Source organism: Rhea pennata, chromosome 3 (assembly GCF_028389875.1).
Source record: "Rhea pennata isolate bPtePen1 chromosome 3, bPtePen1.pri, whole genome shotgun sequence".
Classification (NCBI taxonomy): Eukaryota; Metazoa; Chordata; class Aves; order Rheiformes; family Rheidae; genus Rhea; species Rhea pennata.
Window position 1 is genome coordinate 100750968 of NC_084665.1, and position 23041 is coordinate 100774008.

The following is a 23041-nucleotide window of genomic DNA, read 5'->3' on the forward strand; positions in this document are numbered from 1 at the left end:
GGTGGGAAGCACAGAGACAGGGAAGCAGGGATGGGCTACCCAGCAGGAACACCCCTCTGGACTCTGCCTGAGGGCACTGGGATGGAGTTCAGCATCAAAATTCAGCAGGAGTCAAAACTGGCAAGGTCTGTGAAGGGAAACAAGAAGGGCCTCCACGAGCGTATGACAACACTTCTGGCTAAGGAAAATTGGGAAGACACTCCTCAAAGGAGCAAGGGCCTAGTGGCAAAGGGCTTGGGAAAAACAAGATACCTTCTTTGCCTTGGTCTTTACTGGTAAGGCCTGCTCAGGCCTCCCAAGTCCCTGGGCCTAGCAGCAGAGTCTGGGGAAGTGAAGCATTAGGTGTGGCCAGCTACATATACACAAGACCAGAAGACTGAAGAGGAAGCATCCTAGAATGCTGAGGAATTTGACCAATGCCGCTGTGGGGTTGCTCTCTGTTAATAATCTTTGAAAGATCCTGGCAATCAGAGGAGGCTCCTGGTGACTGGAGAATATCCTTATCCTTCTCCAGCAAAAGCAAGAAGGAAGATGTAGGGAACTACAGATCTATCAGCCTCACCTCACTTAGGAACCATCACATAGCAAATCCTCCTTGAAGCCATATGCAAGCACCTGAAGCACAAGACTGTGACCTTATCAAGGTCAAACTGTGCCTGACTAGCCTGATCATTTTCTGTGATGAGATAACTGACTTTGTGGACAAGCAGAGTGCAGCAAGTGTTGTTTGCTTTAAGTTTACAAGAGCCTTTGGCAGAGTCTCCCATAATAGTCAAATTGGAAAAATACAGTTTGGATGGATGGTCTATGAGACAAACGAACAAGCAGCTGGACAACCATGCCCAAAGCTGCAATAAGCAGTACCAGGCCAATCAGCAGCTGACTGTTAGCAATGCATCTTGGGTCAATGCTGGGACTGATGCTGTTTAACATCTTTACTACCTGTGAGATGGGATGGATGGCTCTCAGCAAGTTTGAGATGACACCTGACTGGGTACAATGTTTGATGTGCTGGAAGGCATGGCTGCTATTCAGAGGGACCTCAGCAAACTGGAGAAACTGACTGACTGGAGCCCGTGAAGTTCAACAAAGGTAAATGCAAAATATTGCCCTTGAGATGGATTAACCCCATACTGCAGAGCAGGCTGGAGCCATCAGCTAGGAAGCAGCTCAACATAAAAGAACCTGGGGGTCCAAATGGACAATTTGAACATGAATGGAAGCCTTTGCTTCCATTATGGTCAACTGCATCCTGCTTATCACAACCAGACTTGCCAGCAAGTCAAAGGAGATGATTAGTTCCTTCTGTTCAGCACCTGTAAGACAACACTGGAGAACTGTGTCTAGTTTTGGGCTCCTCAGCACAAGGAAGACAAGCACACAGTGAAACAAGTTCAGCAGAGGGCCACCAAGATGTTTTTACATACTGAAACAGTACAGAAGTAAAATGCAACAGTCAAAACATGTGAAATGGGGTTCAAACACACGCTATGAATTATTGTCTCAAAGGAACACAAATATTGTCAAAGTGAAAAATTATGGTTCAATAGAAAGAATGAATGTCACCAGCTGCCATCTACATCATTCAACATAACCATCAGTTATCTTCAATTTTGCAAATGTTCCAGAAGAAAAAGATCTTTAGGGTGAATACAAAGTGTGTTAAATAGCAAGCCTTCAATATATAACATTTCTTACCTTGGTTCCTGAAGCTTTAATTTTTTCTACATACTCCCAGACAGTGTGAGGAGATATCCTGCCACCTACTTGAATACTATCTGGTAAATCCTACAGAAGAGAAAGATAAAAATATGAACTGGAGTTCATGAAGTTCTGGAATTACAAATTTTTGAAATGTCAGTAGAATTTACAGCAGTAGAAACAAATGAATTCACACTAAATTTTGGATGCTTAAATTAGGCTTTTCAGTGTGAAGTCAACAATTTGTAGTAATTTGTAGTAAATGTTATCACTCAATACTGTTCCCTCTAACCTTCCCTGATAGTTATTTACCTGAGCAACATTAACTCTAAACGTAAAGTTCCTCTGCCCTGTAATTGCTTAAAGTATCTGTCAGATTTAACTGCTTTGAGAATAGCAAGCCCAGCAAGGAATAAAACAAACTGTTTTAAAATCCTAATCATGAAGTAAAAACATAACTTACACATAAGAATTTACACAGACACAGATGGTGAGAACACCACAAAAAACTTGTATTTTTAAGGCCACTTTAGTTTTACAGAAAATTAAGATAGAATCGTTAGACAGTTATAGTTTTCTATTCAAAGTATCAGAGAATGGTTGAGGTTGGAAGGGACCTCTGGAGATCATCTAGTCCAACCTCCCTGCTCAAGCAGGGTCACCTACAGCATGTTAGACAGGGTTGCATCCATGTGGGCTTTGAGTATCTCCAGAGAAGGAGACTCCACAACCTCGCTGGGCAACCTGGGCCAGTGCTCCGTCACTCCTGCAGTAACAATGTTGTTCCTCATACTCAGGTGGAACTCCCTGTGTTTCAGTTTGTGCTCCAGTCCCCTGATCATCTTTGTAGCCCTGTGCTGGACTCTCTCCAGTAGCTCCATGTCTCTCTTGTAGTGGGGAGCCCAAAACTGGACACAGGACTTGAGATGAGGCCTCAGCAGGGCTGAGTAGAGGGGCAGGATCACCTCCCTCGACCTGCTGGCAACACTCTTCCTAATGCACCCCAGGAGACCATTGCCTTTCTTGGCCAAAAGGTCACATTGCTGGCTCATGGTTAACTTGTTGTCCACCCAGGTCCTTCTCTGCAGAACTGCTTCCCAACCAGCATGGACATGTGTATATATGTGTATATGTCTGTGTGTGTGTGCACACACTTATGTGTGTGTACAGGCCCATTTAATGCTTTGAGTTAAAACAGCTTTCATTTTCTCACTTCTAGTTCTGGAAATGGATGCCACAAAGATGGCTATTTTGACGGCTAATTCTGTCCCTCCTTTCCCGTCTACCCTTATCTTACAGAAGATAATAAAATAAACATATATAAGCCTTCATAAAAGCAGCTCTAGAAATACTGTTGCTCATCCTCAAAGAACACAAAACACCCTGAAAGACATCAGAAAACTTAAAACCTGATGAATCAAGAGTCCATTTATATACTGAAATATACTTCACTACTAAATACTTAAAAACTAACCAACCTATGTCAGCCCACAAGTACTTTACTCAGCATAATGATCATGCTTGACTGCTTTTCATCATTATATTACTAGCCTACAATGTAAACAAATTACTCAATAATTGTTCATTCTTTACAGTAAATATAAATACCTCTGTTAAATACTCAAAAGAGCCAGAGACTGGGTAGGCCTTAATAACAAACTTTGCCACAGAAGGCATATTGATAAAACCCTTCCAGATGAAATTTAAGCGTGCCAGAAATAAAGCTTCACTTTCCACAGTACCAGGTGTTTCTGATCTAAAAATGACAAAGACAAAACAAAAACTTTGTCAAGAACATAATACATAATGTAAGATGTAAGCCATGATCTCCTGTAAAAGAAATTATGTATAAGAATGTTATTTTTCAGTTGACCATACTTGCAGTTTAAGTATGGTGAAGGGACAGACAACTGCATTTCTCATCTTCCAATGAAACAGATACGTACAGCACATCTATTCACTAATGTATCCTTTGAGCATGGAGAACTTACCTAGTCTAAGAGTTACCAAACACTAAAAAAGGACACAAATGTTAATGTTACTGCAGATTGGATAAGATCATATATAACATTCAACATCATTCTAACTCTACCATTCCTTAAATATCATTTGTGCCAGGAATCACTGTAGCCAAAGCAAAGGCCTGTTGCACCTACAACACAGGAGCATACTACGCAAGACCTAATGAGTATTTGCTTGTCTTGAATGGGCTTATAAGGACAATAACAAAGGCAACTCAGCATAAGCTTTTTTTTTTAAACAGTGTAACGCTGCTAAAAGCGTAACCTGCCACAATGCATAAACATTTCGTAACACAGTTAAGCATAAGCATATAATCTGTAATTGTAAATAGAGACTCCTGGTTTAGTTTCATAAATGAAGTGCAGGAAACATATGTAAACAACAGTAAAATCTGCAAGATAACAACAAAGGATATAAGGAAGGCAAGAGAGGGGTCTGGCAGAACCAGAATAATCCTGCAGAACAAAAAGGAAAGATGCCTGGCAAAACCAAAAGTGTAAAAATTTGATAAACTATGTTGAAAACAGATGACATTTCTCCCTCTCCCCACCCACCCTCCTTTTCTTTCTGGAGAGGGCCCAGTGAGCATAAAACATCAGTGATGAACAAGGAAAAACAGGGAAGAAAGAAGTCTCCATCTCAGTTCCAGCTTCCCACACTGAAAAGATCTCCAGTCTAGCCTCCTTGCCACAGGCTGGACAGCAGTGCTAATTGCAAGGCATGAGCTTCATGGTACCATATACTCACAGTTAATATGGGGCAAGATTTTTTAAGAAGTCATTGTTTTAATACATATAAACAACGACTGATAAAGAGTAAAAAATTAATACTATACTTGTCAATGTTTACGATTAGCATTTCTAGAAATGTATTTTTTGAGATTTGAAACTAGCCTGATTTATTAGTCTTAATAATTTTAATTCTGACCTTCTTAATATGAACCCAAATATTATTTATATGCACTTCTGCACCAGCAAATGCAAAGTAACTTACTTTCCCCTAAAGGAAATGTGAGAATTACAAGTTTGTATCCCAATAATATAAGTGGTATTATTTATAAAAATGCATAGCATTACCTACATCAGCAAATAACCTCATTCCTAAGAGCTGTGTAACTTCAAGTACACAAGTGGATTATGAAATGCCATTAAAAAAATTTGATAAGAGCTTAATGAGAGGAAGTATTTATAAATGAAAGACATACAAATTTTACATTACCTTGGGAGAGAGGAGAAAGATGATTTTGATAAGTCTTGTTTATCATCTTCCAATAATTCTGAAGCTAAAATACTTGATGTTGAAGAAAGTGCATCTGCAATGCTCTCTGCTTCATTGTCTGACTGCTTACGTGCAACTCCAACAGACACTTTCACTTTTTTTGCAGAAAGATCATCAGTAGGTGGTGCCATTCGGCCTAGAGAAAACAAATTGGAATGATTTTTATTTTTAATTAAAGGAAAAAGTGGATTTTCTCTGAAGACATGGAAGATGCACTAAAAAAATACAGTACTGTTATTGCAGCTGGACAGGACAAAGAAATGAGGAAGCAAATATAGCAGGTATACCCATTTACAAGATTTTTGTCTGTAGTCTATTTTAATAGAAAGCATCTTTATGCCAATAGCCTATCATTTTAAAATCGACTCTTTTCTTAAATAATAAAGTAAAATACTGCTTCCACATCACAGTCTGTAAACTGGAGACTAAACGTTTATTTACCTTCTTAAGGTATACTGATTTTTATGATTGATAAACACTATACAAATGTGATATATTTATTTTGATGTGCTTTTCAAAATTACCTATGCAGATTTTGCAGTTAAGATCAAAGAGATGATTTTTGTGTTGACTTGTGGTGTCTGGAGATGCAGACTCGTTTGCTTCTTTATCTTTTTCAGCTTCCTCTGGCTTCTCAGACAACTTTATCATATTAGGTTCCTAAGGAAAGTCAAAGATTTTTTTTTCTTTGTTAATACTCCTAATATTACTATTCACATGGTTCTCCCCCTTTAATATTTTCTTCCTTTCAGGCATAAAATTCTCCCTTCAACTTCACTTTTTCTTTTTCTGGAAGGATATCACAAAAACTAAAAATGAACTAAAATATTGAACGGATACTCCTAAATTTCTTTTAGGTAAGATTTAGAATATTTTCTACTGTTGCCAGAATTCAGACAGTGATGAACACAACATAAACCAAACAAAAAAAAAATCCTAAAACCAGAAGTGAAATTTAATGATAAAATATAAATTAAATTCAAAACATACCAAAAAAATGTAATTAAGATACAGATCTTAAAAACAGAATTACAAACAAACCACTTTGCAACTACATTATTTATGAACTATATATGCCTTTTTTTTTTTTTTTTTTTTTTTTTTACCTGAACTTCCATAACTTCTTGCTCTTTTATTGGTGTTTCACTCTCAATTTCTATTTCTCCTTTGTGAGTAATTTTTGTGATAGGTCGTCTTTCAACTTCCCTCTGTTCTTTCTCAATCATTTCAATTGTCTGTAAAAACAGCAGATTATATACATTTACTCTGAGATAATAAAATAAAATTTGGAAACCTGCAAATAAAACAACAAAAAGACTGCACTTCAGAAAAGTGGAGAAGAAAAAAAAACATATTTGTATTTTGCAAGTGTCAAGCAATTTTATAAAGCAAATTCACAAATCGAGCAGGTCTAACTCAAAATACAGTGAATACTTATCAGGCATGTATTTAAACGAAGTATAAAGCAGACCATCAACACTAAACTTAGACTGGCAATTCTTATTTTCCCGCAGCTGGAGACAATTTTTTAAAAACTCTTTTCCCATAATATTATGGCTATAATAAGAAATAAATACATATATATGTACCTAATTTCCCAAGAGTTTGATTTTTGTGTACATATCCTAATGCTCTACCTCAATAAAAAGGTTTAAAGATATTCTTAAAACAATGAACACGCTCTCTAATTCTGATCAGCATTACTATATTGCTCCATCCCAAAAAATAATACATAACACAGTATTACCACAATTGCTTCTTAAGAACATCTCTACCTCTTAAACTAGAAAGAGTTTGTATTGTCCTTTAAGTATGGTGTCATAAAGAAACAAGTATTCTACTACGACTGCATTTTCTGTCTGCCAAGCACCTACAGTAACTTTTGCACACAATGGGAAATTTTGAAGAAATCAAGTAGTAGACTCAAAGTCTTCCTTAAATGGGAAATGGAAAAATACATTCAAACGATAAACGTGTAGTTATTTAACTATTTGTTTTACATGCTATATTCCACTTCAGAGAAATACATAAAAACCACTAGAAACTGAAATATTTAGGAACCTTCAGTAATTTTATTATGCAATACATGCTATGTTTTGGCATCTTTCTGAAGGGCAGCAGAATTTTCTGTTTCAAATGACCTGTTTTTAGTATTTTATTGATGTATATAAAAATAAAATAAATTTAATAAGTTAATAACAAAAGATGGAATTGTGGTAACTTTTCATGCCTTTCTACGCCTTCAAAACAGCTTTGAGGTAACACCTTAACTCAGCAATGGTGTTTGCATAGGAACTAGCAAAGTGATCCATAAGAGAGACTCCTGGCCAATATATATAATGAAAAGGAAGAAAACGGGAATAAATCATGTGGCAATGCAAGTAAGTCTCTAAAATAACAACACATTGTACCAAATCATGGCCATTCTTTCTATCACTGAAACCAGATATTCTTTCATTCTGAGCAAACAGAATTCAAGACAACCACTTTCCATTTATTCAGAGTCACAGTACCTATTCGCCTATTTCTATTGGAAGTCATCTGATATAATCCACAATTTCTAGCGTCACAAACTTTAACATGATCTAACACTACGCAAATTTTTTGCCTTTTAGCTCTATGAAGTGGCATATAGATTAAAAAAAAAACTGCCAAAACAAAACCAGATTTTGTAAGCTATAAAATTTGATGCTGTTTTTAAGCAGTAACCATCACTGGATTAAGTGCTCAATAAACAGGATAATATCTAAGAAAAAGGCATCTTCCATAAAAAGAATACATCTCTTATAACCTTCCATCTCCTTTTGAACTATGAACACAGCTATTCACCTCACCGAGCGGGGCACTTTTGCCTTTGCAAACAGGTTGGCCAGCCTAGTAAAGAGGGCTTTAAACTAGGTGTGTGGGGGGGTGTCATACAGACTGGGTAGACAACAAAATACAAGTTGGGTTGGGGGGCCTCCAACTGGTGCATGCAGCTGGGAATGTGCGTTTGGGACATGACTATGGGTGACCCCGTACACCCTTCCTGGGAAACCTGCAGGCATGACCACCTCTTTGAAATGCCTGTACACCAATGCACGCAGCATGGGGAGCAAACAGGAGGAGCTGGAGATCTGTGTCTGATCGCAGGGCCATGATCTCATTGCAATCACGGAGACATGGTGGGATAGCTCTCATGACTGGAACGCTGCCATGGATGGCTATGTGCTTTTTAGGAAAGACAGGCCAGGGAGGCGAGGTGGTGGAGTTGCTCTTTATGTGAGAGAACAACTGGAATGCATCGAGCGCTGCCTAGGCGGGGAAGAGGAGGCAGTTGAGAGGTTATGGAGAAAGATCTAAGGGCAGGCTAGCATGGGGGACACTGTTGTGGGTGTCTACTACAGGCCACCTGACCAGGAAGAGAAGGTTGATGAGGCCTTCTACAGACAGCTGGAGGTAGCCTCATGATCACAGGCCCTGGTTCTCATGGGGAACTTCAACCACCCTGACATCTGCTGGAGGGACTACACAGCAAGGTACAAACAGTCCAGGAGGCTCCTGCAATGCATTGATGACAACTTCTTCTCACAAATGGTGGAGGAGCCTACGAGGAAGGGTGTCCTGCTGGACCTTGTCCTTACCACCAGAGAGGGACTGGTCAGATATGTGAAGGCTGGGGGCAGCCTTGGCTGCAGTGACCATGAGACAGTGGAGTTCAGGATCCGGCAGGAAAGTAAGGCAACAAGCAGGATTGCAACCCTGGACTTCAGCAGAGCGGACTTTGGGTTCTTCAGAGACCTAATTGGTGCAATCTCATGGGTTAAGGTCCTAGAGGGAAGGGGGGGGGGGGGTCCAGGAGAGCTGGCTAGTATTCAAACATCACTTCCTCCAACCTCGACAGCAGTGCATCCCTATGAGTGAGAAGTGCAGCAAGAGGGGCAGGAGACCTGCATGGGTGAGCAAGGATCTCTTGGCCAAACTCAGACAGAAGAAAGTACACAGAATGAGGAAGAGGGGACAGGCTACTTGGGAGAATTATAGGAATGCAGTCAGATTATGTAGAGATGCTGCGAGGAAGGCTAAGGCCCAGCTGGAATTGAGTATGGCAAGCGATGTCAAGGACAACAGGAAGGGCTTCTTCAAATACATCAGCTGCAAGACGAGGACTAGGGAAAATGTGGGCCTGTTGCTGAACGGGGCAGGGGCCCTGGTGACAAGGCATACAGAGAAGGCAGAATTACTGAATGCCTTCTTTGCTTCAGCCTTCACTGCTAGGGGCAGCCCCCAGGAATCCTTCAGCCTGGACGCGAGGGAGAAAGTCCAGAGAAGGGAAGACTTTCCTTTGGTTGAGGAGGATAGGATCAGAGACCTTCTGGGCAAGCCTGACGTTCACAAATCCATGGGCCCGGATGGGATGCACCCACAGGGACTGAGGGAGCTGGTGGATGTTGTTGCCAGGCTGCTCTCCACCATCTTTGGAAGGTCCTGAAGAACTGGAGAGGTGCCTGAGGACTGGAAGAAAGCCAATGTCACTCCAGTCTTCAAAAAGGGCAAGAAGGAGGACCCAGGCAACTATAGGCTGGTCAGCCTCACCTCCATCCCTGCAAAGGTGATGGAACAGCTCATTCTGGATGTCATCTCCGGGCATATGGAGGAGGAGAAGGTGATCAGGAGTAGTCAGCATGGACTCACCAAGGGGAAATCCTGCTTTACCAATCCAATAGCCTTCTCAGATGGAATGACTGTCTGGGTAGATGAGGGCAGAGCAGTGGACGTTGTGTACCTTGACTTCAGCAAGGCTTTTGACACTGTCTCCCATAACATCCTCCTAGATAAGCTCAGGAAGTGTGGGTTAGACAAGTGGACAGTGAGGTGGATTGAAAACTGTCTGAAAGGCAGAGCTCAGAGGGTCATCATCAGTGGCGTGTAGTCCAGTTGCAGGCCTGCAGCTAGTGGCATCCCCCAGGGCTCCATACTTGGGGGTCCCATCCTGTTCAACTTATTCATCAATGACCTGGATGAGGGGATGGAGTGCATCCTCAGCAAGTTTGCTGATGATACGAAGCTGGGAGGAGTGGCTGACACACCAGAGGGCTGTGCTGCCATTCAGAGAGAACTGGAGAGGCTGCAGAGCTGGGCAGAGAGGAACCTCCTGAGGTTCAACAAGGGCAAGTGCAGAGTACTGCACCTAGGGAAAAATAACCCTAGGCACCAGGACAAGCTGGGGGCTGATCTGCTGGAGAGTAGCTCCACAGAGAAGGACCTGGGAGTGCTGGTGGACAACACGTTGACCTTGAGCCAGCAATGTGACCTTTTGGCCAAGAAGGCCAATGGTGTCCTGGGGTGCATTAGGAAGAGTGTTGCCAGCAGGTCGAGGGAGGTGATCCTGCCCCTCTACTCAGCCCTGGGGAGGCCTCATCTCGAGTCCTGTGACCAGTTCTGGGCTCCCCACTACAACAGAGACATGGAACTACTGGAGAGAGTCCAGCGTAGAGCTATGAGGATGATCAGGGGGTTGGAGCACCTGCCCTCTGAGGAACGGCTGCGAGAGCTGGGCCTCTTCAGCCTGGGGAAGAGAAGACTGAGAGGGGATCTTATCAATGTGTAGAAGTACCTGAAGGGAGGGTGTCAGGGGGACAGGGACAAACTCTTTTCAGTTGTCCCATGTGACAGGACAAGAGGCAATGGGCAGAAACTGAAGCACAGGAAGTTCCGCCTGAACATGAGGGGGAATTTCTTCCCTATGAGAGTGACGGAGCCCTGGCCCAGGTTGCCCAGAGAGGTTGTGGAGTCTCCTTCTCTGGAGATCTTCAAGGCCTGCCTGGATGCAACCCTGTCTGACATGCTCTAGATGACCCTGTTGAGCAGCGACATTGGACTAGATGATCTCCGGAGGTCCCTTCCAATCTTACTGATTCTATAATTCTATGACAACGTGACGTTCTGCTTTGAGAAAAGTTACGCTTATCAAACTAATCTAATAAATTTCATATACTATGTATATTTTTTTTCTTTTAGATAGTCTTTCAGACTGGTAGGTCAAATTTTCAGCCTTAGATTTGCTTCTTGGTTGGTTAAATGCCATACTCTGATAGTATATAAGTTATAAACAACAGAAACTCCAGTTAGGCCTGGTCTGTAAGAAGACAGCTCTCTCCCTTACCAAGAGATTGGTATCTATAATGCCCCTTATGGAGCCTTAAAATCTTGTTGGAAGTAATGTGAGACAAAGATGTCTTCACTCTTGAGACAAAAGAGCGAGCAACAATAAAGCTGTACGACAAGAGAAAATACATGGATTTCTTTCTTGCAAGAATTTACCACACCTCAATAAACATACCAACAATCTCCCTTTGTTTCTTGCATACTAAATAAAATACAGGACTCATCCTGACTAATGTTGCTTTGTGCAACATGCATTCTGGCCTTTCTAAAGGCACACAGCCCAAAAACAAAGAGTTAAATATACTTAGATGGCCAACGAAATAGAAGTTGACAAGTCTCACATGTCTGTTTTCTCTTTGTCTCCAAGCAGCCAGTTCTTTGGAAGCCAGTTCCTCTGGGCTCATTCTTATTAGATGGTCTGGAGTAACATCTCCTTTAAGCACTTTCTTAAACAATATCTAGAAGAAAGAAGAAAAGTTAACTACTGCTATCAAAACAAAACTTCTAGTAATAGTCAAGTAGGAAAGACAGCAGAGAAAGAATGTACAATACATTCTTCTCCTGATGTTGGTATCTACAGCTATATAAATTAGATGTTGCTCATAATTATTTCACACTCCAGGAAACACTGCTAGATTCTTCTTTAAAAGGAAAAAAAAAAATCCAGAGCCCCTTGCTTATTCTATATAGTAGAGTGTATATGAAGACAAGATTTGTTAATGCTTAATGATCAGATGTAAATTAACTGTTATTCCAAAAGAGAAAGTGAGTTTATCTTTACCACAGTAAAAACGATTAGAACAACAGATAAAAAGACAAAAGTTGGAGGATGATGAACCAACTCTGATGCTGAAAAGAAGGCTCCTGAAAAGCATAAAAGTGATGCAGTTAGTGACAATTTTTCTTTTTAACAGAGCAAGGATCAAATTTGAGAAATCTGCCTATGAAAAGTACAATGAAAAGCTTCTGGATTAAAAAAAATAATAATAAATAATAATCACAGGAAGTACTCTTACAGAAAAAATAAAAACCAATAGGAAAGACAAACATTTAAAACAAGCAAGCTATATCCACTTCACTTTGAAAACCTATCATAAAGCAGAGTGCGGCAAAGAGTTGAAGAATAAATGACAAGAAGGAGAAATGAACAGAGAGAATATTGAGTGCATGAGAATAAAAACACTTAAGTCAAAGAGATGAGAAAACATTTAAAAAAATAAGAAAACAAAATGTGAAAGGATTACTAACATATCTATGCAGAAGACTTCCTTTAATCTACTGCAAATGAAAGATTTTTGTAAAATATTATATACAAGTAATACATACATTATTTTTGGGATCTTTTAGATTGAACATTAAACTTCTGTATTTGTTCTTATACTTTGAGTCAGTGTCCCGAAAAAAAGAAAACAGTTCTTTTTCTATCTTTGTGGCAACTTTTGCTGCTCTCTCCTCAGGTATCTTTAAATTGGAGTCTGTCAATCTGTGAGAGAACACAAGGGAAAGTGGAAAAATTAACTACTTTCAAAAACCTATTTTTCCAACCCTCAATCTTTCTTAAAGAAGAAAAACATAATTTTATACACACACACCTTTTCATGAGAATTTCTTTAAGAGATTGTTTGACGCTTTGTCTTATCTGATCAGCAGAAGGTTTTGAAGCTGACACAGCTGGCAGATGTGTTGTACTACTTGATCCTCCTTTCTCAATTTTCTTTTTCTTAGTTTCTTGTTTCTCATGAACACCTATCAAAACACAGAGTTTAAAGTCTTAAACTACTTAGCCACTGATGTAAACACTTATTGTTATGGGATATCTTGAAGTTTTAAACTGCTAAGAGTTTAACTTCAAGAAGAAGGAACGGACTCACAGTGTTGTTTGGTTTTGTTTTTTGTATTACGTAGATTAATACAGGGGGGGCAAAAAAACCCACTTTCCTTAGCAGAAAGGAATAGGACTTTTGTAACTCTTTGGCTTACTGTATTTCCTTCTACACCAAGCCAAGAAAACAAAATGACCAATGCTTATTAGCTTGATCTGAATTTCTGTGAAAGCATAGATTAATTTTTCAGTTAAGTAAATTGAGAAATAATATACTGAAAAGCACTTACTACAATAAGCACGTTAAACTTTGAAGTAGAGTTCTTCATTAAAATTAGGATTTTTGAACCCGCTAGCCATGAAAATTATTTAAATTCTAATAATTTTAGCTACTCATCTCAGACAACTCTCTTTCACAAAACCACTGTAAGGTTTGTCTCACAAATAATTGCAACTTTTAATCCAATTACAATTATTAAAAAATTAATTCAGCTCCTATCTTTCAGTACTTAAATGTACCACTTATTTAGAGCAGTAGCTTTCCATTTAAGAAATCAAAGGAAAAGAAACAATATTAACCTTCATTTTCTACTCTGAAAAATGAAAAAAAAAAAAAAAAAAAGAACCCTGATAAAGATCTAATGTGTGTGTTTGATGGCAAAAAGAAATACTTCTTTACTATTACTTTTGCCTATTGAGTGCAACTTAAAATGCATTAATACTAGACACATACTGACTACATTTTCAAATAGCTAACACAAAAATTTTCTTTTCCCCTGGGCAAACTATGCAGTTGGATCATGAATGCCTGTTAATGTGACTATCTTCCCACCCTTCACTAAATAGGTGGTGCAGAGGTGATACTGTCATTTGCCATTCTTCTCCTCTGTGACATGAAAATACATACTAACATATGAAAATGCTAGATTTGTTCAATAACGCAGCCCTAATAATACTTTTGTTTGGTCAATATATCAATATATTTTTTGCTTATCTCCTTTCAGAAGTGGATGAAGAACTGCAATGAAGCCTTTTCAAAAATGCAGCCTGAGGGAGTAGGGGAAATAGAAAGCCTCCACGTGCCAGCTAACTTTGGCAAAGTTTCAGACAATGGAAAACAGAATCTCATAACAGGGAAATGATGGGCAATGCTAGTAATAAACATCACCGCTATAATCTTTGATTACTTTGAATGATGTTTAAGATAAATGTTCTGCTTAACAATTTTATGCTGATTGTCCTAAACAAGGCTGCGAAGCCCTTTAAAAATAATCTTTAATATCTGTTGCAAACTCTTCATTGTAAAATCCATTTAATATATTTTAGAACAGTTCAATGATTTCACAGATGTCAAAAGCTTATTTTACTCCATGCAATTTGCAGTTAGAAAAGATGTCAAGTATTTTGTGACTCTTGAGAATTTCAAAGATGAATAAGAAGATTTGAACTCTGAAGAATACTATTCAGTATAATAGGTTTACTTTTAGATTTACAATTAACTCTACAGATCTCTCTTAGGAGCAGAGTTTATTTAGACAAGAAATCAGAGCTTAAGTTTAGGATTTAAATATGTAGTTCTCTGACACAAAAAAACACTAGCTGTACTCCTGAGATTTCTGTTAAATGATGAAAATGTCACATTATTGTGATCTCATAAAACACATAATCTTTCTTGGAAGGGGGAATGGGGAAGAGGAGGAGGAGGATAGGAGAGGGAGGTTTCAGAGAAAAATGTCCCTTCAGCCTTTCAAATAAAATTAAGAATGAAAATTTGATGGTTCAGTGTGGAATACAGTGCTACCTTTTGAAACAAATTCTGAGATAATTAACCAATTTGGCCCCCAAAAAATCAGCAAGTCTAATATTATTTATATAGCAATTAAAACACTTACATACACTGAATATTTTATGGCATTTATAGAAGAGTGTCTTGTTTCCACAGTATGAAATAAAGCTTAATAAAGAGATATCTTTGTGAACCTCTTCTCCCATTATTGATTAGGTATCTTATCCGATTCAAATAGGAAACATCTACACAGGAAATGTTTCCCGAATAAATAAAAGATATGAAAAGATAAAGATCCTGAACATCATGGGGGCAAACAGTTCTCCAGATCACCATCACTTGCACTATGAAATGTAGTTTAGAAATTGATACTACAAAGAAAGTCCTCATGCTTCATTGTACATGCACATGAATTACCATGTGCAGCACTTCTTCAAACCTCACTTACCTGATTTTGAGTGTTTTTCAACCACATTAGGGGACTCTTTTTTTTCATTTTTATCTTCAGAGGACCTCCGAGGAGGTATAGCAGCCTGTGATGCTTTCCGAGTAGCAACATGTTGCCCTTTTTTAGTATCAGAGTCTCTGCATTCTGACAGGTTCTTCCCCTCACCAGATTCCTGAAATAAACACTTGCACATTAGCATGCTACCGAATACTGCAATGAACTGCTATGTAATCACCATGCATTCTTCCCAAATTATTATTTTTATTTATATCTATCTTTCTACATATAGTTAATACTGTATAAATCCCTGGATGCATGCAACATTAATTAATACTCTTTAGAATGTTACTAAACCATCCATCAAATTACTGCCAAATATTGTTTAACAACCTATTCAAAAAACTGGCCCAACACAACACAGGCAGTTTTCAGTTAAGCTCTACGTTGAAAACAACTGTATGCTTTCAGGTATTTAAAAAGCTCAGGAATATCAATGAACATCCCATATCCAGTTTTAGTCACGTATGCAGAGGAAGCCACATGTGACCAGAAAAAACAATCTTCGGTCAGAATTACACAGAATGGTTTATATATCAGAATTATGATAATATTATTCAGAAGGATAAGGTAAAAAGAATCACTGATGATTAAATCATGATGCATATGTTACTATATACTAAAATACTCTGCCGAAGTATAACAAAAACAAGTCATCTCACTGCTTTTGCTTTATTTAGTAGAATAAGACAAAAAAGTAGAAAGATGGCAATTAAAAAGAAAATATTTTCTTCTACATAAAATCTAAGGTTAAATCAATGGTCAAAGATCTGTGCTCTATATAATATAGCTTATTGAAAGATGCCCAATAGAAGTACTGCACTTTATTTCCAAAATTCTACGTAAGTCCTTCAAGATAGCACTTATGTAAAAAAAAAAATAAATAATAATAATAAAAAAAAAAGTCAATCTACTACTAAGCCTCATACACGCTAGTAGCTATAATAGTGACCATTCACTGCTAACATCTGATATCAGAAACTTCAAACGGGAACTAAGATTTAAATTTAATTAACAAGATTTGCAAATTAACGTGCAAGTCTCATCTATTAAATTTTTCATGTGTTCTTTCCCTGGCAAGAAGGGTTATGAGTTGTTTCTGAACATGGTGTTTTGCTTGAGTTACTTTTATTTTAAATAGATATACATACGTATCATTCACACAATTGTCAAATGTAAAAGACAAGAGTTTAGCAACAATATTCATCTCAAAATATTCAAATCAGTTTAAAAAATAAATTTACTCTGAAGATAATGCACAAGTTTTAGACTGGACTCACATCTTATTCTAAATAACAAAAATGAGGGAAAATGTTTGAAATACTATTAAGCATTGGTATTTTAAATGACAAAAGGTGGGGAGGAAACCCAAACCCCCAATAATTAAAAGAACTTCAAACACTAAATAAGTCTTACCCGTCTAAAAATTTTGACTTTGTGCTTCACTGTGTCCTCTGCTTGCTTTGTTTTCTCAGTGACACTTGGATTACAAGTAGATGTTTGCTTTGACACCCCAGGTTTTTCACATTCCATTGTTCTTTCTTCTCTATGGATTTCAAGTTTCACTTGGGTATCCAGTATATTTTGATCAAAAGACTCTGTTTTTTTGTCTTCCTCAGCACAGCATTTCACACACACATATTCTTTATCCTCTTCACCCATCTGCTGCGCTTGTGACAGACTCAGTCCTACACAATCCCCATGAAACCAATCATCACATCTACCACAGCCTACCATAAACCTGAAAACAAAATAAGATATAAATCAGTGTAGAGACTACAAAAGAACACACATCAACTTAAAAAGAAAACAGCATACTTATTTTTGTTTGTCCATCACAGCAATTCGTTCTTACCTGATAAATGATTTTCTTTGTAGCTTTACATCCAGCTCCAGCCTTACGACATGGTATGATCTCCCCAAGAAATAGGTTTTGGGCCACAACAGTCCAAGAGAGTATCATAACCTCACTGAGAATTTATAATGTCTCCCACCTCCTACCAACAGGATTTTTTTTTCCAGAGTACAATTCAAAAAATTGAGATGTAAAAAAAAAAAAAAAACTCTCAAAACTGGCAAATATAAGATTCAAAAAGAAATTTTCTTGCAAGAGCATATTACCCTTATTTTCCTTCAAACATGATCGTCATCCTTATAGCAGAAATGTATTGACAACTGACACAATGTAATCTTCTACAGAAGTAGGAGATGCTTAAGCATTTTGAGAAATATTACCACAATAGGAACCTAAAGCTATTATAAACGAGTAGGAATTTCACATCATACTCCTTAGACCATTGAATTATTTACAAAAAGTTGCATTTTATTCTATTTCCTGCTGAATTTGTGGCCATGAGTTAGGAAAACTAAGATACATGCCACTTTAGCATCGCTCAGCTCTGACTTTAGTATTTGATGCTTGAGAGTTATCTAAGGAACATTTCAAACACTGAAATGAATATTGATTAGAGCATATTTTCCCATCTCGCAGTCACTTCGAGACTGCTGTTGTTGAAAGGATGTTGAAAGCAAAATTTTTTACAAATAGTATTTTCAGTATTGCAAATATCACTGAGTCTAAAGTAAAACTGTAACTTCTAACTATTTTGCTGAAGTATTTTGGTAATAGGTAGGTAGCTGATAGGTAATATTAGTACCTAATCACACTATCACATACAATTTCTCTGTGAAACTATTTTGGAAAAAAGGGGAATTTCAAAATTAGACAGGTTAAACACCTTAGTAAATCTATTTCTAGAGACTGCTAATTGGTAGTAATTATCTTTACAACCCTTTCTTCCAATAATGAACGTGGCACAACTACTCATGATCTGCTTTCCAATGAAGCAGAAAGAGCTCCTGCATTACCCACTTATCTTTCACTTTTTTCATATTATATAAACATATATTTTTTTGATCTGGCTGAGGAAAATCCAGAAAGACAGCAGAAGTATTATGAAAAGCGTGATTTGTTTGTTAATACTGAAAAGTAATTTACTGAATTCTTGATTGTTAAATTCCATAGAAAATAGAGCTAATTTAAAAGCAATTCAATTAAATGCTTGGTCATTGAACCACAAATCCTGTTCTTGATGCAATATCCTATAAATCCCTTCTGTAAGATTCTAAGGAAAGACTCCTAAGTTATGTATGTATGTTCCTATTAAGTTTAGGATCTGCTAACTATCTGCTGACTTACCTACTTTGCAAGATCTTAAAAATGTTAAAAACGTGCTTAAAGAAACTCTCATTCTCCTTCACTGCAGAACTGAAGATGTAAACACTCAAGATTGTTTTGAGGCCATTAACGTAGTCAAGAAACTACTGGTATCTCAAAACATCAAAAATCCTACCATCTAACCATAAAACTTTGAAATATTATGTTTCAGCCTTGCTTACCCCATATAAATCAAGACTAAATTCTATCAAAGTAGACAGACTCTATTGATACAAAATGAGTCTGAGAAACATTAAAGCTCCAGAGGTTTCAGAAAAAGATCATATCCAGCTTCCCTAGCTTATATTGCTACGTTGCTGTTCACTAGATTTGAAGAAACCATTTTAAATCTATTTTTTTTCTCATTTTTATTTTAACTGACCTACAAGTACCTTATTATTATTGTTCCTCACTAACAAGTAATATGGATCTATCTGTATTTTTAACTATAAAAGGGCACAGGTTTCTTCAAGCTTCATCAACACCTGCATCTTTGCAGATCTATGTTCCAGCAAAATAAAGAGATACAGGAAGCTGGTCACATTAGGGGATGATTCCTTCTGATGGTCTTACCACAATACTATAGTATTTATTAACACAACAGGAAGTGATGGGAATTTAACACAAAGATGACTGCTCCTGAGAATCTATAGCCAAACGCTACATTGCGGAAAATACAGCAAGAGTGCCTATTTCACAATTACGATGGTCCACAAGAGGATGCTACACGTAAGACAAGTTCTGCACCACTGCAAGAAAATACTAGTAAAGCATTGGAGATATGAAAAAAAAAAAAATTCAAAACATAAGGTTTCCCAGAGCTGAAATCAGATCAAAGCAAAAAGAAAAAAACAAAAAAAAAGAACAAGTGCTTCTTCAGGCTTAAAGGATTTTTGGTGTACTAATGAATGAAAACCTGTTGGCTAAATATTGAACAGAACCAAAATTACACTGTCTTGAAGCCACAAATACTATTTTATTAAATATATAAAATTTGATTTGTCTTCCATTTTGGAAATTCAGGCATTTGAGACCAATTTTTTTAAAATCAGTAAGGCAGATTACAACCTTCAGCAACTAACACTGGAAGATTTTGATTAACATTTTAAAAAGTAGAGTGAATTTGTAGAAAAGCAGAGATTAATTCCATGAACTAAAATATACAAGGTGCTGCATACCTTAAAGTTGACAGTGCACAGAATTTTTAAGCTTAGATCAGGAACAGCAAGTGGGCAATACGGATGGGTGAGTGATACCGCTAGTGCGGCAGACAGGTATCTAATTAAAATCTTTATATTTCGGCTTGTAAATACTTAGGCTGAGTTTTGGGGGTTCCGCCATGCCCCCCCTTGCTTACCACAAAGATTTTATTTAACTTGGATGGTCTAAAATCTGTACTAGGGAGCTCTATGCCATCTGTCAGTTATCTGAAAGATGGATGTTTCAGGCTCCAAGTACCTTTTTTTCTTGGCTGTTTAAACTTGTTGAACACACATAATCCTAGGAAATGAAGCAGAATGGAAGAGGCAGACTTCCAAGAATAAACTGATTACTTAGAGCTCAACTTCAAATGTTTACATGTGTGCTTTCAGTGATATTTTTTCTACAGAAAAAAAGTGTTCTGTGTCTGATTTTCAATTTAAAAGAGTAGAAAAAGCTGTCACCAATTCTGTTCAGAAGCTGATCACACAGATTACTTCACTAACTATACACACTAAGATGGACATTCAAGCTGTCATTCAAGCCATCTTAAGCAAACTACTGAAGATCGAATATCCGTTTGGCTTCATTCCAGCCTTTTCAATAAGGTTTCAATTACACTGTATCTAACCATGCACAGTAAATCCTTGGATTCAGAAGCTGAGACTACAAGGACAGAATCTGGAAATATTCATGAAGCCCGGACTATGAACAGAATTCAAGTGTTTACACTGGTTTGGCTTAAATCTAGTTATACAAAATGATATAAAAATACTGTTGCTTTCTCCCTGAAACTTTTGCTATTTTTACTAAAATCACTTCACACTAGCAGACTGCAACTTCCAAGGCTTGGAGGGAAGATACTGATTTTGATACTAATAACATGAATAATCCCTTTTACCGTTAGGCCACTTTTACATATTTATCCTTTTCACTCATCTGCACACAAAATGCAATTGTAAATTCTGATTTGTAACATCAATTATATTTGGTTAAAGAGAAAGCAACAGGGAAATGCTCAGAGACTAAAAAGGAGAGTCAAGGAAGACTGAAGCCTGGCTTGAAGGATCAAGGATGTCTTCTTGCACAGCTGTCAGTTGTGACTGAAGAGGTTCTGATATCTTGGACTATTAAAACACCAAAGTTTGGCTGCAGACTGCTTCAAGTTTGAAGGGCAGAAGTTTTAACCATGTTGTAAGGCTGGATTAGAAGATGTAAAGCTGAAAGAGAAAGAAAAAATATGTTTTAAAATAATAAATCACGCCACAATCAAATAAGAGATTAGAATTACTTTCACTAGTTTTAATATAAAAACAAAATTATGTTTGAGAACAATCTCAAAAGAGCTAACAGGTGACAGAAGACAGTACTATTGTTCATTGGGACTTCCACGTGGAAAAAGTTACTGTCTCATCCTTTTAAACAATCCTTCATAGACCTCACATACCAGCACAAAGAGATACCTTATAAAATCAGAAAGGAAGGGATTATATTTAAGAAGAGAGACAGGGAGAATAATCAATGCAAACCTTCTATAATCTCTTTTAAGATTAGCACATTTTCTTTAGAATATTATCTGTGGTAAATTAAAATTCCTCTGTGAAATGGCAAATTCAGGCTTGGACAATTTATTTCCAAATTATACCAGCTATGTTTTAAAATTTACATACATTCAATTTATAGAACAAAAGCACATGTCCAGAACAACCAATTACTGAGAAATAAGATAAAAAAAAAAAAAAAAAAAAGCAGAAGCCAGTTTATTCACAAAATAATTGTTGCTGCAAAGCTCTACTTACGAGTAAAACAAGACAAAAAAGCAGCTGTCAGAATGTAACTCAGTGTGGGCCAGTAATCAGCATTTTTAAGATTTATTCATAAATGTAATAAGCACATTGCCATAGATAATCATTTACTTCAGAAATAATTTCCTCACTTTAGCCCACTGCATTTGCCTTAAATAACACAGGGAAAATGCTGCAACAGGATTGGAAACTTGAATTAAGTTCAGCTCTTTACTTTTTGAATTTTTCTTTTTTACTTTTGTTCTTTATTATTTGAAAGGAGATCCTTATCTTGATACTCACCTAATAGGAATTAAACCATTGTTCATGCATTTTCAGAAAATTCTTGGATTTAAATAACTAAAGTATCTCCCATTTCTGCATAACGCAGCAATACTTAAGTACTTTTTCTCCTTAATGGCGTTCACTGATCCGTTAAAATCTTGTACAATTGATATTAACATTAATACTGTGTCTCAGCACCAATGCCACTGTAGTCCAGTCAACATAAAGCAGAGACACTGCAAGGAAACAACTGTTCTTCCTTTCAGGTAATGAAGATGTCACTTGTGGAAGAAGGACCAATAAATGACAGCCTTAATCTTTACCAACCTACTTATCTCAACAACTTTAGCAGAGTCCCTGTTTCATAGCAGTGAAGGCTTCATTCAAAGCTCAGTGAAATCAGCAGTTTCTTAAAAAGAAAACCATAACTTTGTATTACCTTGTTTTCAGAGCACCTGTATCAGCAGTTCTTGTTTATTTTTGGTACAAATTTAACAACTGACTATTTTTCAGTTTTTGATTTTCTACCAGTAAGAACAACTGATCTTCAAAAAAATTTTACCGAAAATTCTTTATATGGAACTTGCAGCACAGCAAAGTGGCACTGCAAACTCTTGTTTTCTAAGTACTGAATTTCAGTAACCTATCTTTTAAACAACATATACTTTCTTACTTTTCCTTAAAAACATTTTTTCTTGTTATAGTAACTTCTGTAAAAAGGGAGCATGAGCACAGGCAAACCAATCCTTCCTACAGGGCAAGGACCATGATTTCTAAATATAAATGCACACATATAAGTATTTTATAAACCTATGTATTTTAGGCAACTTGTGCTATCCTTTTTCTTTTATCCTTAATGGTATTAGTATCAATAATACTCCTAACTATTGCTGCCGAAGAATAATATAATCCATAGAAAAACCACTAAGAGTGGTACAGCTATAAATACAACACATGTTGGAGCCCTTCCATTCTTTAATCATATGTTATAATAGTGCTTTATTTATACTATCATATAGTATTTCTCAAAACAGCATTTTTATAGCTATAGCTGCACATAGATGATAACTTTTAATGTTACAAGGCTTTCCAGAATGGAAGAAAACAGTAACAGAGGCAGAAATCCTAAAAGCATGATCCATGGCTATAAATGGATGATGCACTACATTATTTTCAGAAAACAAATGTCCTGTTGAACTATGCTATAGCAAAAAACATTTTCATATTTTTTTCTAACTTCATAAATTAGCCAAACTGAAAAATAATTTTCTATATTACAGTTGTCCAGAAGCTT

At 37.1% G+C, this 23041-nt stretch overlaps 1 protein-coding gene across 8 annotated transcripts in view; it reads right to left on the reverse strand.

Annotated features, from left to right (window-relative positions):
* PHF3 (PHD finger protein 3) overlaps positions 1-23041 on the reverse strand; it is a 58373-nt gene that overhangs the window by 9047 nt on the left and 26285 nt on the right. For 7 of the 8 annotated variants that reach the window (XM_062572872.1, XM_062572870.1, XM_062572868.1 and 4 more), the window contains 10 exons: positions 16678-17002; positions 15205-15376; positions 12741-12894; positions 12475-12631; positions 11490-11606; positions 6108-6236; positions 5526-5661; positions 4942-5137; positions 3310-3457; positions 1699-1788 (listed from right to left, as the gene is read on the reverse strand). In XM_062572872.1, coding sequence (XP_062428856.1) covers positions 1699-1788; positions 3310-3457; positions 4942-5137; positions 5526-5661; positions 6108-6236; positions 11490-11606; positions 12475-12631; positions 12741-12894; positions 15205-15376; positions 16678-17002 — 1624 coding nt within the window. Of the gene's footprint in view, positions 1-1698; positions 1789-3309; positions 3458-4941; positions 5138-5525; positions 5662-6107; positions 6237-11489; positions 11607-12474; positions 12632-12740; positions 12895-15204; positions 15377-16677; positions 17003-17116; positions 20862-23041 lie in introns of those variants that run through there. The other variant, XM_062572874.1, reaches the window with a different exon arrangement.